Source organism: Quercus suber, unplaced genomic scaffold (genome assembly GCF_002906115.3).
Source record: "Quercus suber isolate HL8 unplaced genomic scaffold, Cork oak 2.0 scaffold_46, whole genome shotgun sequence".
NCBI lineage: Eukaryota > Viridiplantae > Streptophyta > Magnoliopsida > Fagales > Fagaceae > Quercus > Quercus suber.
In genome coordinates, this window is record NW_027069511.1 from 190378 (window position 1) to 204526 (window position 14149).

The window sequence follows — 14149 nt, forward strand, 5'->3', positions numbered from 1 at the left end:
TCTTACTTAATTTTTGTGCTGTCCATTTCTTTATATTGTACCTAGGCATAAGGTTCAGTGCATGTTAATTATTATTATTAAAATATTATAATAATATAAATTTTGTTTCCAACTTTTTACCTTAGATATTCTCAGCTTTGGATAGTGTGGACTCTGGAGTATTTAACTGAACTTTCTGTGGTTGTTTTGCAGTGAAACATTTTTTAATACAATATATCCTGCAGGCTTAAAGAATATATATTTGTCAGGGACAGAGGGAGAGAGAGAGAGAGAGAGAGAGAGAGAGAGAGGCAAATATGCCACAAGAAAGCTACACCAATCCAATGCTAACCTCTCCTTGCAAGAACTTAAGAGGATTAAAGGCTTTGATTGCGAACAATGAGGCTTCATACACTGAAGAGATTATTAATGACCATGAATTAGCACACAGAAAAGCTGAAGAAGCAGGTACTATTTCTACCACCACCACTATGAGTAATTTAGAATCCTCCTACTTTATGGGAAAATTATAATTAATATATAATGACTACAATAGAGTAAGCTCATGGAGAAATATAAAATAGAATATAAATTCAGTAATCTATTCTCTTTTTCCAGATATTGGTTGTTGTAGCTGCTCAATTNTAAATATCATGACATTTGAGTGGAATTGTAGTGTGTCTTTATGTTAGAACTAATTTCATTAATATTTGATGTCATTAATGGATAGAAAAATATAAGAAAAAATGATCAATGTTTTTGGGTAGGTTGCGATAAAAATGTGTGAATCTATAACTAATGGGACACATTAGCAATAGTGTTTTAGATGACACATTGCAACCCTAAATTTAGAAGGTGTAAAGTGTATTTTACTATTTTAACCAAAAGCATATTGTACCAAACAAACACTAAATCCATGAAAAAAAAAGGGAAAAGACCTAGGCAGGTACTTTTGGCACTAAGTGTGTATTAATTAACTTTTTATTGATTTATTACATTTTTGATTTGTTGGAAATGAGAAAAAATATAGTTTTTTTTTTTTTTTAAGAAACGAGTAAAAATATAGTTGTAAGTGAAAATAAGAGACCTTAAAAGTTACAAGTTAATAATTGAGAAAAAAAAAATCAAACTTAAAGCAAGTTTATGAAAGAAGACCCTTTAACAATTTTTTTTTTTTTTTCCAAAAATTATATGGATCAATCAAGATTTTTTGGTATTTCCAATAGAAACATACAATACAGAATTTAAATTTCTCAACTTCCAACTATCAGTATATCAAATAAATAAAAAAATTCTACCAATTATTTTAGAACAGAAAAAGAAAAATTAGATAAAAGTTGTCCTTTTTTTTTGGAGAAGAAAGATAAAAGTCCTCCTCCTAGCTGTTCTCTACATTCGATATAAATTTATAGAAGTTCTTTATAATAAAAAAAAATTGTATAGAAGCTGTAACGACTTGATGTAAGTATAACTCCGTTAATGCACTGTGTCATGGCTTTGAATTCTTTTATTTGGGTCCTAGTTCTAGGCCAAACCACCAACGTTTCAATTTCAGGGTCTTTTTATTTCTCTCTCTTTACTTACACACAAAACTCAACTCTCTCTCTCTCTGTTCAACTTCACATTGGAGCATTTATTAAGCCGCTTGTATATTTGAATGCTCCTTCAGAACTCACGAGAAACTTGTTTCAAATCCCATTTTTTCCTGGAGTCAGATCAGATCTAGTTCTTCTACTTTAACCTCTCACTGCTACTGAAACTCAATTTTCTTGCTCAGTTTTCCTGGCTTTTCCCTGAACTTTGGATCAACACCCTTTAGAGGTAGTCTTTTCTTAAACTTTTCTATCCTTGTTTTCTTCTTTCTTGTTTGAAAAAACCATTGTGTTTTCATTTTCCTCAAGTCAAAATGTGATTGTTTTAGAGAGTTTTAAGGAGGTTTTAGCAGTAGTGGTTCATGCTTTCATATTTATCACTCTCTTACTTAATTTTTGTGCTGTCCATTTCTTTATATTGTACCTAGGCATAAGGTTCAGTGCATGTTAATTATTATTATTAAAATATTATAATAATATAAATTTTGTTTCCAACTTTTTACCTTAGATATTCTCAGCTTTGGATAGTGTGGACTCTGGAGTATTTAACTGAACTTTCTGTGGTTGTTTTGCAGTGAAACATTTTTTAATACAATATATCCTGCAGGCTTAAAGAATATATATTTGTCAGGGACAGAGGGAGAGAGAGAGAGAGAGAGAGAGAGAGAGAGAGGCAAATATGCCACAAGAAAGCTACACCAATCCAATGCTAACCTCTCCTTGCAAGAACTTAAGAGGATTAAAGGCTTTGATTGCGAACAATGAGGCTTCATACACTGAAGAGATTATTAATGACCATGAATTAGCACACAGAAAAGCTGAAGAAGCAGGTACTATTTCTACCACCACCACTATGAGTAATTTAGAATCCTCCTACTTTATGGGAAATTATAATTAATATATAATGACTACAATAGAGTAAGCTCATGGAGAAATATAAAATAGAATATAAATTCAGTAATCTATTCTCTTTTTCCAGATATTGGTTGTTGTAGCATTTGGATATATATATATATATATATTTTTTTTTTCTGGTCCTCCTCTTTTTTTTTTCTTTTCGAAATTTAGTAACTTACCTTTTAAAATCCTGTGTTTAATTAGCTGTGGTTTCAAATTAAATCATATAATTCCAAAAATTTTCAATTTTAACCCTAACATTTTATATTTTTTTCAAATAAAATCCAAAACTAATAACATCATATCAATTCAAACATTGAACTTTTTAGGTTTGATTATGGATTTTACATGATACTCCGTACAAGTTTAAAAGTTTAGGATTAATTTGGAACCACCTTTCAGATGTAATATTTAAAATGTAATTTTATTTTTCTTTGATGGTAATTTTTTTGGGGGGGTCAAACTTCAAATACCTAAACTTGCCTTTTTCTTTTTTGGGCTGAGATCAAAGTGGGTGTGGGTGTGGGTGTGGGTGTGGGTGTGGTTGGGTTTGGTTTGGTGGTCACATAATCATCAAACATTGAGAAAGCTAAAATAAAAGATTATGCTGAACATCATAATGTTGCGCAAAATGCGGTGATCCAAGGGTTAAAAATAAGTTAAATGTGGGTCCAAATATATTAGGCCCCCCTTTTTATGGTGTTCTTTCTAGCCGAAAGAAGGCTTACATTAATGTTTTATTTGTAGCATACTTGCTGGCTTCATGGATTTAGAATTAGCCCTCCTTTACGATCACCATATTTTTGGTACAGTGAAGGAAACATTACAACTAAGGAGAGGTAGTGTCTCAATTTTTATAGGTAGATGATAAAAGGTGACATAATTTAATCTGTGCATTTGCAACCATTAGAAAACTTCATTTTTTTTAAATGAGCGTTTGAAGATTTGTGGTTGTAAAATAGAATTTTGAATTTTAAAAACATCCGTTTAATCTCCCAACATGCCTAACCAAACAAAGTTAGGAAGACACAAATTTCACTACGCAATCACATTGATGATTTATAAATTGTTGTGCCCAACTTGAAAAAATTATGGAGATTTTGATAAAAATGGTTGTGTGCTCTACTTGATGACAGAATTTCATGCATTAACAAGTACTTTTTCTTCTTCTTTTTTTCTCTGAAAATTTATGCTGAAGAAAGATGGAAAAAGTACTTCATGGATTCGTGCCCAGAGTCACATTGGCAGACTAAAACTGTAAAACATACCTACATGTTTCAATTTCAATTAAAGGGAAAAATGTTTTTGGCATATTTAAATTGGTTGCTGCACTTGCCCAGTTGCCCCTACCCAACCTGTAACAAAAATTTAAAATGTTCACATGTACTACACCATGCTGACTAGTAATACATTTTGGCATCATTTTAGTCTGCTTTCACCGTGACACCTACTATTCTTAGAGAATACTGATGGATTAATTACACTGTAGGCTATAGCCCAATTTTCCCTATTTTAACGAATTCTAAATTCTAATGATCATATAGCTCGGCAGGGAAAAAAACTTCCAAATTAATTTTGTAACAATATTTAGTATATTTCTTTAGGACAAAATGTATTTTAAATCCTATAGCAAATTAAATCTTGAAAGATTATTACAAATCAAACTGTATAATTTTGTTAATTTCAAATTGAATCTTAGACTTTCAAAATCAGAACAATTTATATCCTTTATCAAAATTGAAAAATTAAACTGGGAAGTCCAAGTTTTAAATTGATATGATTTATAAAAATCAATGTTTGATCTGAAGATTTGAAGAAGCCATAAAATTTAATTTATAATAGACTTAAAATTTATGATTTAATTTGAAACCATTATAAAATATAGATTTAAAAGGTAATTGGGCAAAATACTATTTTGGTCTCTAAATTTTACCAAAAGTTTGTTTTTCATTCCTGAACTATTGAAAATTTTATTTTTTGTTTTTAAACTATTGAAAATGTTTTATTTATATCTTTAAACTTTACTAAAAGTTTGTTTTTCATCTCTAAACTATTGAAAAAAATTCATCTTTCATCCTTATTTTTTGTCTCTAAACCATTGAAAAAACTCTTTACAAAGTTTAGGAATGAAAAAAAAAACTTTTTAAAGTTTAGGGACGAAAATAAAATTTTTATTAAAGTTTAGGGACTAAAAATAATATTTTACCCAAAATAATTTAATTAACTATTTTAGGGTACATTAGCTGCTCCAGTTTGGCTTTTTCACGACTTGATTCATAAGCTTTCAATTATTATATTTGATTCATTTTGATTGAAATTAAAATATTAAACTTCTGTCCAAATTAACAAATTTTGCTTTTATTTTTTGGACAATTAATAAGTTACCCCATATGATTTGACCTAATCACAATTTAGTTCCACAATTTTTATAGCTAGTGGTATTTTGAATTGAAACCTAACGAGTTTAATTTAATCCAAATTAATCTAGGAGTAAAATATAGCAAATTGTAATTTTTCCTATTTTATTATTATAATAGTGTCAAATCATTGATGTAAATTGTAATTTTTCCTAAAATTATTATTATTATTTTTCCCTTGGGGTGGCTGATGTCTCAACTGTCAAGAACACAGTCAGTAGTCCAACCTTAACTAACATGTGTGTGTGTGTGTTTTTTTTTAGCTTCAAGGAGGTACCAAGCATCAGAATGGCTACGTCAAATGGACCATGGCGCATCATCAGCACTGCCCAAAGAACCCTCCGAGGAAGACTTCTGCCTTGCACTTCGCAATGGTCTCATTCTCTGCAATGTCCTCAACAAAGTCAACCCTGGTGCTGTTCTCAAGGTTATATATATATATATATACATACTCCTACCTTTGTATCATGTCCATGTTTCATTACAAGCAAAACTGTGCTGAACAATCATGTATACAATTCTTATAAGAAACTAATAAAGAACTTGACTAATAGTCCATGATGGGTTTTCCTTTCTAACCATTTTTTCCTTCATGTTAATTTTAATATGCATGCATGGAATTCAAAATGTTTTCTTGTAAGAAAAACTGCTTAACATTTTAGAATTTGTTAAAATTCTCTAATTATTTTGGAAAGTTCTTTTTTCTAGTATAGTTCTTAAGGTATTGTACATTAGGTTCTCAAATTAAATTCATCCATGTGGTTGCATTGATCAATGTAGCACAAAAGATGCTATCTTCACGTAACATCAATTAAATTTAACCATGCGGCTTATTAGCCAATACAATCGCATGGTTGAATTTAATTGAGAAACTTAAGAAATCGTACCTAAGTTTTGCTCAATATGGAATTTATTTTAAACTATAAGCATGGTTTATTCTAAACTTCTTGGTCTCTTTTGATTTTGAGATTGGGGTTTGTTTCTGTTTTGGAATTTATATAGGTGGTGGACAATTCAGTCATTGCGGTTCAGTCTACAGAGGGAGCAGCACAGTCTGCAATTCAATATTTTGAGAACATGAGGAATTTCTTAGAGGCTGTTAAGGAAATGAAGCTCTTGACGTTTGAAGCATCTGACTTGGAAAAGGTTTGGCTTATCTTTCAATTCCTGCATTTGCTATTAATCATGCATGTTACAACCTAAAACAATCATGTATACAATTCTTATAAGAAACTAATAAAGAACTTGACTAATAGTACAAGATGGGTTTTCCTTTCTAACCATTTTTTCCTTCATGTTAATTTTAATATGCATGCGTGCAATTCAAAAATGTTTTATTGTAAGAAAAACTGCTTAACAGTTTAGAATTTGTTAAAATTCTGTAATTATTTTGGAAAGTTCTTTTTTCTAGTATAGTTCTTAAGGTATTGTACCTTAGGTTCTCAAATTAAATTCATCCATGTGGTTGCATTGATCAACGTAGCACAAAAGATGCTATCTTCACGTAACATCAATTAAATTTTATAATTTTGGCTTATTAGCCAATACAATCGTATGGTTGAATTTAATTGAGAAACTTAAAAAATCGTACCTAAGTTTTGCTCAATATGGAATTTATTTTAAACTATAAGCATGGTTTATTCTAAACTTCTTGGTCTCTTTTGATTTTGAGATTGGGGTTTGTTTATGTTTTGGAATTTATATAGGTGGTGGACAATTCAGTCATTGCGGTTCAGTCTACAGAGGGAGCAGCACAATCTGCAATTCAATATTTTGAGAACATGAGGAATTTCTTAGAGGCTGTTAAGGAAATGAAGCTCTTGACGTTTGAAGCATCTGACTTGGAAAAGGTTTGGCTTATCTTTCAATTCCTGCATTTGCTATTAATCATGCATGTTACAACCTATTATTTCAAATATATGACTACTACATTTGATTGTCTTTTCCTGAAAGAGAGAGAAAGTGTGTGTGTGTGTGTACTGTACTAGTCTTTAATTGAGTAACTTGGATATCCAGGGGGGTTCGTCAAGTAAAGTTCTGGACTGCATTCTGTGTCTGAAAGGATTCTACGAGTGGAAGCTAGCAGGTGGAGGTGGGGTTTGGAGGTATGGAGGCACTGTGAGGATCACATCCTTTCCAAAGGGATCGCCAGCCTCCATTCTAAGCAGTGAAAGTGCTGATGAGTCAATAGATGAGTCCGAGTCATCACAATATGAACAGCTATTAGATTTTCTTCATCTTTGTAATGAGGTCTGTATTGAAGAATCCAGAACTGCCAATGCACTGGCTTTCCTCTTCGATCATTTTGGACTTGGACTCCTACAGGCTTACCATGAGAGAGAGTAATGGGATTGAAGACTTGCCTTTGAATGCAATGGTAGGTAAGATCCTTCCCAATTTGTTGTGCATTGCAGGTTGTTTTTCGTTTTTCTACAGACACAGCTTTCTCTAATACACATTATATAAGAGCAAACACTAGCAATCTAGCAACAAAGATTTTTGTTATCTTCATGCATATGGCATACAAATATCATTTGGTAGCTGCAAAAAAAAGCTTATTCCATCTCAATAAAACATGATTGCATGAATATCTAGTTTACCCATAAGGAATTTATAAAAGGTTATGATAGTGAGAAATTACAATTATCTTTTTCGTTTGACCTAAAACTGAAGATCTTTTCATTGAAAACCAAGTTGTAGGTAATTGATACTTTGCTCAGTAAGGTAGTCAGATTTCGCAGCACTGCTAGTTTCTCAAGGCACTCAGGTAATTAAGTATTTGGAGTGTCATTGAATCTGTTGTTAATACTTCTATCCAAAAGTATTTCCAGACCGATTTTTTAATATGAGTACCATCCTTATATTTTCCTCACTGCAGTAACTAATCTATAATTTTCTTTCCCCTATTTTCCATAGCTTGGATTGTTTTTGAAGAACAATTTTGTTGCCTCAGAGCATCATATTAAGGGGCGAAGTGGCCCCATCCTATCACAATGTTTTAGAGGAAAACCGCCAACTCTACAATATAGTCCAAGACCTCAAAGGTGTTCATCTGAAACTTTAAAGTTTTCAACTTGATCATTTATATATGTTACTAGATATGAAGCTTAACTAATAAATTTACTTACTTACAGGAACCATTAGGGTATATTGTAGAGTGAGGCCTTTCTTACCTGGGCAATCAAATGGGCAGACTACTGTGGACTACATAGGAGAAAATGGAAATATCATGATTGTCAATCCCCTTAAGCAGGGCAAAGATGCAAGGAGGGTATTTTCATTCAATAAAGTGTTTAGCACTAATGTCACACAAGGTAGTTTTCCTATCCAAAGCAGGGTTCTCAGTGAAGCTCATAAACTACATTGCAAGTTATGGGGGATTGGTTTAAACATTTTTTTATTTGAACCTGTTGCATAGCTTTATTGAAAGTAAAGAAAGGGTAAATAACCCAAAGATGGAGATATTGAAAGTAACTTAAGAGTAAAAAACTCAGAATGGATATCATGAAGCAAAGATTATTCTTTTTAACTACTGTTAGTAATGTTAACAATAAAATGATGATGGTTATATGGGTTTTTTTTTTTTGGAGGACTGAGAGATAAGGATCTAGTTACCTAGCTCCTTTATAAGCAAAACATATTGATGTTACGTCAGAAATGCAGAACTGAGTAGAATTTTAAGATCAGCTAAAACACAATGAATCTAATATGTCACTTTTAGTCTGTACATCGATATATTTTTGGAAACTACTGATGATCACTATCACTATCATGTGCAGAGCAAATATATGTTGACACTCAACCATTGATCAGGTCTGTTCTAGATGGGTATAATGTTTGNAATATTGAAAGGTGATACTGGTTTCCTATCAAAAGATGAATTTATTGAAGCCATTTCACAATATCTTAATCAAAGAACTAGTTTGGCGTCAAGTGATTTGTCAAAATTTTGCATTTGTGGTGGGAAACGTGAGGGGGTTCAGCCAAATGTCTGTCTCCCTGCCGACAATACAGAAGTTATTGATATTCAACAGAAACAGCTCGAGGTATGAAAAAAACATATTGATGTTACGTCAGAAATGCAGAACTGAGTAGAATTTTAAGATCAGCTAAAACACAATGAATCTAATATGTCACTTTTAGTCTGTACATCGATATATTTTTGGAAACTACTGATGATCACTATCACTATCATGTGCAGAGCAAATATATGTTGACACTCAACCATTGATCAGGTCTGTTCTAGATGGGTATAATGTTTGCATCTTTGCATATGGACAGACGGGCTCAGGGAAGACATATACAATGGTAAGATTCCAAACATTGTAATTCTTGTTTGTATATTTCACACAATTCAATGAATCTGATACATGTTCTATAAGATCATGAGTATCAGGCTGTCCCTAAAACTTTGGCATAAGGCTCATCCCAGTGTCATAATTGAATACTTTATCATCATCATAATGCCATTTAATATTATGGGATCCTTCTTAGATTTATAACCTTCTAAATTTTAATTGGATGGTGCGTTTTTCATGGTGTTTTTAAAAGTGAAAGCACTCAATTGTTTTGTGAACTCAGAACCTTCTCTAGCCATTGGAGAAAGTAGAAGGAAAAACTATAAGATAATCAATGTCACTATTGTCTCAGCATTATTTTTATACGATCTAAATTATAATGTTACTCTATCTTCTTTTATAGAGTGGCCCAGATTTGACATCTGAGGAGACATGGGGTGTAAACTATCGAGCTCTTCGTGACTTGTTTCAAATATCAAAGGAAAGGGCAGAATTCATAAAATATGAAGTTGGAGTCCAAATGATTGAAATTTACAATGAACAAGTTAGAGATCTATTAGTCAGTGATGGATCTAACAGAAGATATCCTTTCCAAGATTTACTTTCTTTATTTAAATAATATGATAAGCATTTGTGTACATTATGCCCATTTGGGTTTGAAAATTTTGAATTGAGGATATACTAAATTTATTAACTATATTGTTGGTTCAGTACCTTAACTCCATGCACATTAGATATACGAAACAACTCTCAATTGAATGGTCTTAATGTACCTGATGCAAGTTTGGTTCGGGTTACATGTACTCGAGATGTTCTTGACTTGATGAGGATTGGCCAAAAGAATCGTGCCGTGGGTGCTACAGCTCTAAATGAGCGAAGTAGCCGTTCCCATAGGTAGGTGCTTTTGTTAATTGAAGTTTGGGATTCTTTTGAGTGTTATTATTAATACCTATTATTTTAACTAATGGTTTTTGGTTCTGGCTATCCTTTTGCAGTGTTTTGACTGTCCATGTCCATGGAAAAGAGTTAGTTTCTAATTCCATTCTTAAGGGTTGCCTCCACCTAGTGGATTTGGCTGGAAGTGAGAGAGTTGATAAATCCGAGGCTGTTGGTGAGAGACTGAAGGAGGCCCAACATATAAATAGATCACTATCTGCACTCGGTGATGTCATATCTGCTCTTGCACAAAAGAGTTCACATATTCCTTATAGGAATAGCAAACTTACTCAAGTATTGCAGGATTCATTAGGTAAAGTATTAAGCCAAAATCCCTCCAAATGTCTTTATCTCTTTCACTGTTCTTACCATTTTTCCATCTTAAATAGGTGGGCAAGCAAAAACATTGATGTTTGTACATATAAACCCTGAAGTTAATGCTCTTGGGGAGACAATTAGCACACTCAAGTTTGCTGAAAGAGTTGCCTCCATAGAACTTGGGGCAGCCCGATCTAATAAAGAAACTGGTGAAATCCGAGACCTTAAAGAGGAGGTTAGTTTTCAGTTATTCTCCTGTTCAATTCTACATTTTGAATATTTTACATGAAAGCTTTCTAACTTTTTTCTATCTATATAGATATCAAACCTTAAACTGGCAGTGGAGAAGAAGGAGACAGAACTAGAGCAAATGAAAGCTGGGAATACTCGAAGCACTATTGAATCCCAAAGACCAAGAGCTGTTTCACCCTACAGAATGCCAAGATGTGGTACTAGTGCTGGCCTGAAGCCTGAAACTAGTCAGCGACCCATTGATGATACTAAAAGCTTTGAAGTAAGTCAATAGCCATCAGGAATTTGTTTCATTGAATAAATTAGAATGGTTGTTTTGTGATATATATACTACTTGAAATTTATATAAAGAAATTCTTGACAAGTTAGGAATAAACAGAAATGGCTAATATAAATCTTGTGATGAACTTTATTCAGGCTAGGAGTTGCTCTTCTGGTAAGCAGAGAAGGTCAAGGTTTCCCTCTGCATTTGCTGACAAGGAGATTACGCCAAAGGTACCTTTCCCCGCAGATGAAAGATTAGCAAGCTCTGGAAAGCCAAGGTCACCATCCCCTCCTATTAGGAGATCATTGTCCACCGATAGAGGATCTGTCTTTAGGAGCAGGATCAAATCTGATACACTTGACAACCAACCCATTGCAAAAGTACCATTCCCGGCTAGAGTTTCGGTTAATAAATCTGTTGCAGCAACGTCAATGATCCCTTCCACAGATAGCAATTCAAGAGCACATATTGGTTCACATGAACCATCCAAGCAGGATAACATTTATGATGCATTCTGTAGCCTCCAGAGGGTAAGCACCAGGAAAGTTTACCCAGAACATGAAGAGGAGCAGTTTAAGCAAGCTCTTAATGTCAGGCAAGGTGGCATTAGGAAAAGCAAAATTGACAGCAAGGCCAAGGCAAGGACTCATCAAATGCCTGCTAGGAATCAGAAGTCTGATGTGGTGACAACATTGCTATCTGACATGGATGTTCCTGGTGAAAAGATGGAGGAACCACCTCAAAAGAGTGACTTCTCTGAGCCAGAAAATGAGCATGGCCTTGTTGAGTCACCACTGCATGCTTTGAAGATGAAAAAGCTTCGACAGAACTTCTCAAGGAACTCCCAAAACCTTGAACCAAGGTATAATGAAAAACTTCTCTTAAGGGACTTAAATACTGAGTGGTTGTACAAGGGGGGGAAAAAGTTGAATTGCTCTTTCTATTTTTTCAGTTATGTGAAATATTAGTAACTCCATATGGTCATTGTTAATTAAAATGGCATTCACCATTTCTTTCAGAGGAATTGTTGAACCCATATTGGCTGGGAAGCTCGACAACAAGGTTCCAAATGGGCTAATTCGCTTTCCAAAGGAAGGCAGCAACACATCAATGCCTGAATTCAGGAGGAGTCGCTCTTCACCTCGCGGGAAATTTTTAATTCTACCTTGAGGATTTCACAGTATACAGCATTGAATTTTATTGCCACTAATTTCTTTTCCTTTCAAATTTTGTACAGTGACTACTATTAGTGTTCAAGTTCCAAATTGCTTACTTCTTCTATGAGGATTCTGATGATGTTTTGGCGGTGATTATGGTGGAGCCTCTTTCTCTTTTTCTGATAAATATTCTGGGAATATATTTATGTAATTCAAATCAAATTAGCATTATATTTTCTGGTTGTAATACTTGTGTTCTTGTTGTATCTGAAGCAGCTTTTGATACCATATCTATTATGTAAACTTAAGAATATGTATTGTTCAACCTATAATACTGAAAAACTTTATTTATAGTGGAAAAACTGTTCGTATAGGTTCCATTTTATTTAGTTTCTTTTAGGGAAAAATTCTACAACAGACACATTGGGAATGAAATGGAGCTCACAACTACTTCAGTTAATTTACTACTAATTATTTAGCTTGAAAATTTTGATTTCATGGCTGGATTAAAATGAAAGATAAACTCAATTCCCCGAAAGGAATTCATATGTCCAAAGGAGCATAAAACCATCTCAACCATGCTTGGATTTTTGTTAGTTTTCATCAAACACTCTTTTTCCTGGCATTTTGATGAAATTTCTTATCTACTAAAACTAGATGATGCCTAACGTAGTGCGTGAATACTTTACAACTTCATTTGAAATCATTTTTATGTATATTAATACTTATATATAACACTTATTTTGTTATATAATGTTTATGATTGTTACAATATTGTTGAATGCTTTGAAACTTGGTTTTCTTAATTCATATATATATATATATATATATTTTAAATTGTATAACACTATAAGACCAAAACATATTATAATATTTATTGTTAAAAGTAAACTTTATTTTTTAAATGATTAAATGATTTTGAAATCTATAAATTATAATTTAAGGAATAAAATATTTTTATATCCTAAAATTACATAAATTTAAGTAACCACTCTATTCTCACAACTAAATATGGAGACCCTAATCTCAAACACCCAATTCATTTTCTCAATGAAATTAAAGAAATCATGTGTAAGAATCAGCATAAAGAGAATGCAATTAAATAAAGAAAAATGGCCTAAAAACACATTCTTTTATCAAAATTTAATTGTCTTTAGTTGGACTTCTGTATCCTTATTTTTTTATTTTTTATTTTAACCAAAGACACTTTGAAATCATTGTCACTTTTTATTTTTATCACTATGGTTCATACAACAAAAAATAAAAAGTGATAAAAATAAAAAGTGACAATGATTAGAATGGTACAAATAAAATAAATAAATAAAATGGTACACTACTTCGAATAACTAAACTAATGGTACACTACTTCCTTCGCTTCAAAACTTATAAGGCAACAAGTGGGGGGGTTTTCCTTCGATGTGGACTCCTAGGACACCGTCCGAGGTGAATGCAAAGCATGCCGAGGGCGTTGCAAGGCCATCCAAGGACGGCCTAGGTGGTTGCCAAGCACGCCTAGGTGAATGCCAAGCACGCCTAGCAAGCCTAGGACGTGTGAAGCACTCCTATGGTACCCACAATTATTTTTTAGAAATAAGGATTATCTAATTAGATTAGAGGTATTTTTGACATTTGTTGAAGTCATAACTAACTTTCTTAATCCTCTTAATATATAGAGATTATATTCTTATATACTATTTCATAATTCGATAGGATTATAGGATAACATCTAACAATTAAAGAAAAGAAAAAAGACAACAACTTAAAAATACAAAACTAAATTGCATCAACCAAAAGTAGACTTCTAAAGGACACAAAAATTTATCAACATAAAGTGGAGATGCAAGAAAAAAAAAAATCCACAAAAAAAAAAAAAATAGAGAGAGAGAGAGAGAGAGCCTTTTTTTTTTTTTTTTTTTTTGTTTTTGTTTTTTTGTTTTGTTTTGTTTTGTTTTTTTTTTTTTTTTTTTTTTTTTTTTTTTTTTTTTTTTTGCGTATTAAAACTATATATAGAATGAAAGAGATAATAAGAATTTTATCT

General features: G+C 32.4%; 1 protein-coding gene across 1 annotated transcript; it reads left to right on the forward strand.

Moving 5' to 3' along the window:
* The first annotated feature begins 1524 nt into the window (after nucleotides 1-1524).
* LOC111992149 (kinesin-like protein KIN-14F) lies at nucleotides 1525-12435 on the forward strand. Its single transcript, XM_065771614.1, is given in 19 exon segments — nucleotides 1525-1800; nucleotides 2179-2401; nucleotides 5149-5312; nucleotides 5888-6031; nucleotides 6902-7216; nucleotides 7218-7262; nucleotides 7586-7614; nucleotides 7616-7652; nucleotides 7802-7828; nucleotides 7860-7929; nucleotides 8020-8199; nucleotides 9087-9193; nucleotides 9587-9765; nucleotides 9913-10077; nucleotides 10179-10432; nucleotides 10509-10672; nucleotides 10757-10951; nucleotides 11107-11816; nucleotides 11974-12435. Coding segments are annotated over 18 exon segments (3087 nt in total). The 5' UTR covers nucleotides 1525-1800; nucleotides 2179-2250; the 3' UTR covers nucleotides 12125-12435.
* Nucleotides 12436-14149: the final 1714 nt, after the last annotated feature.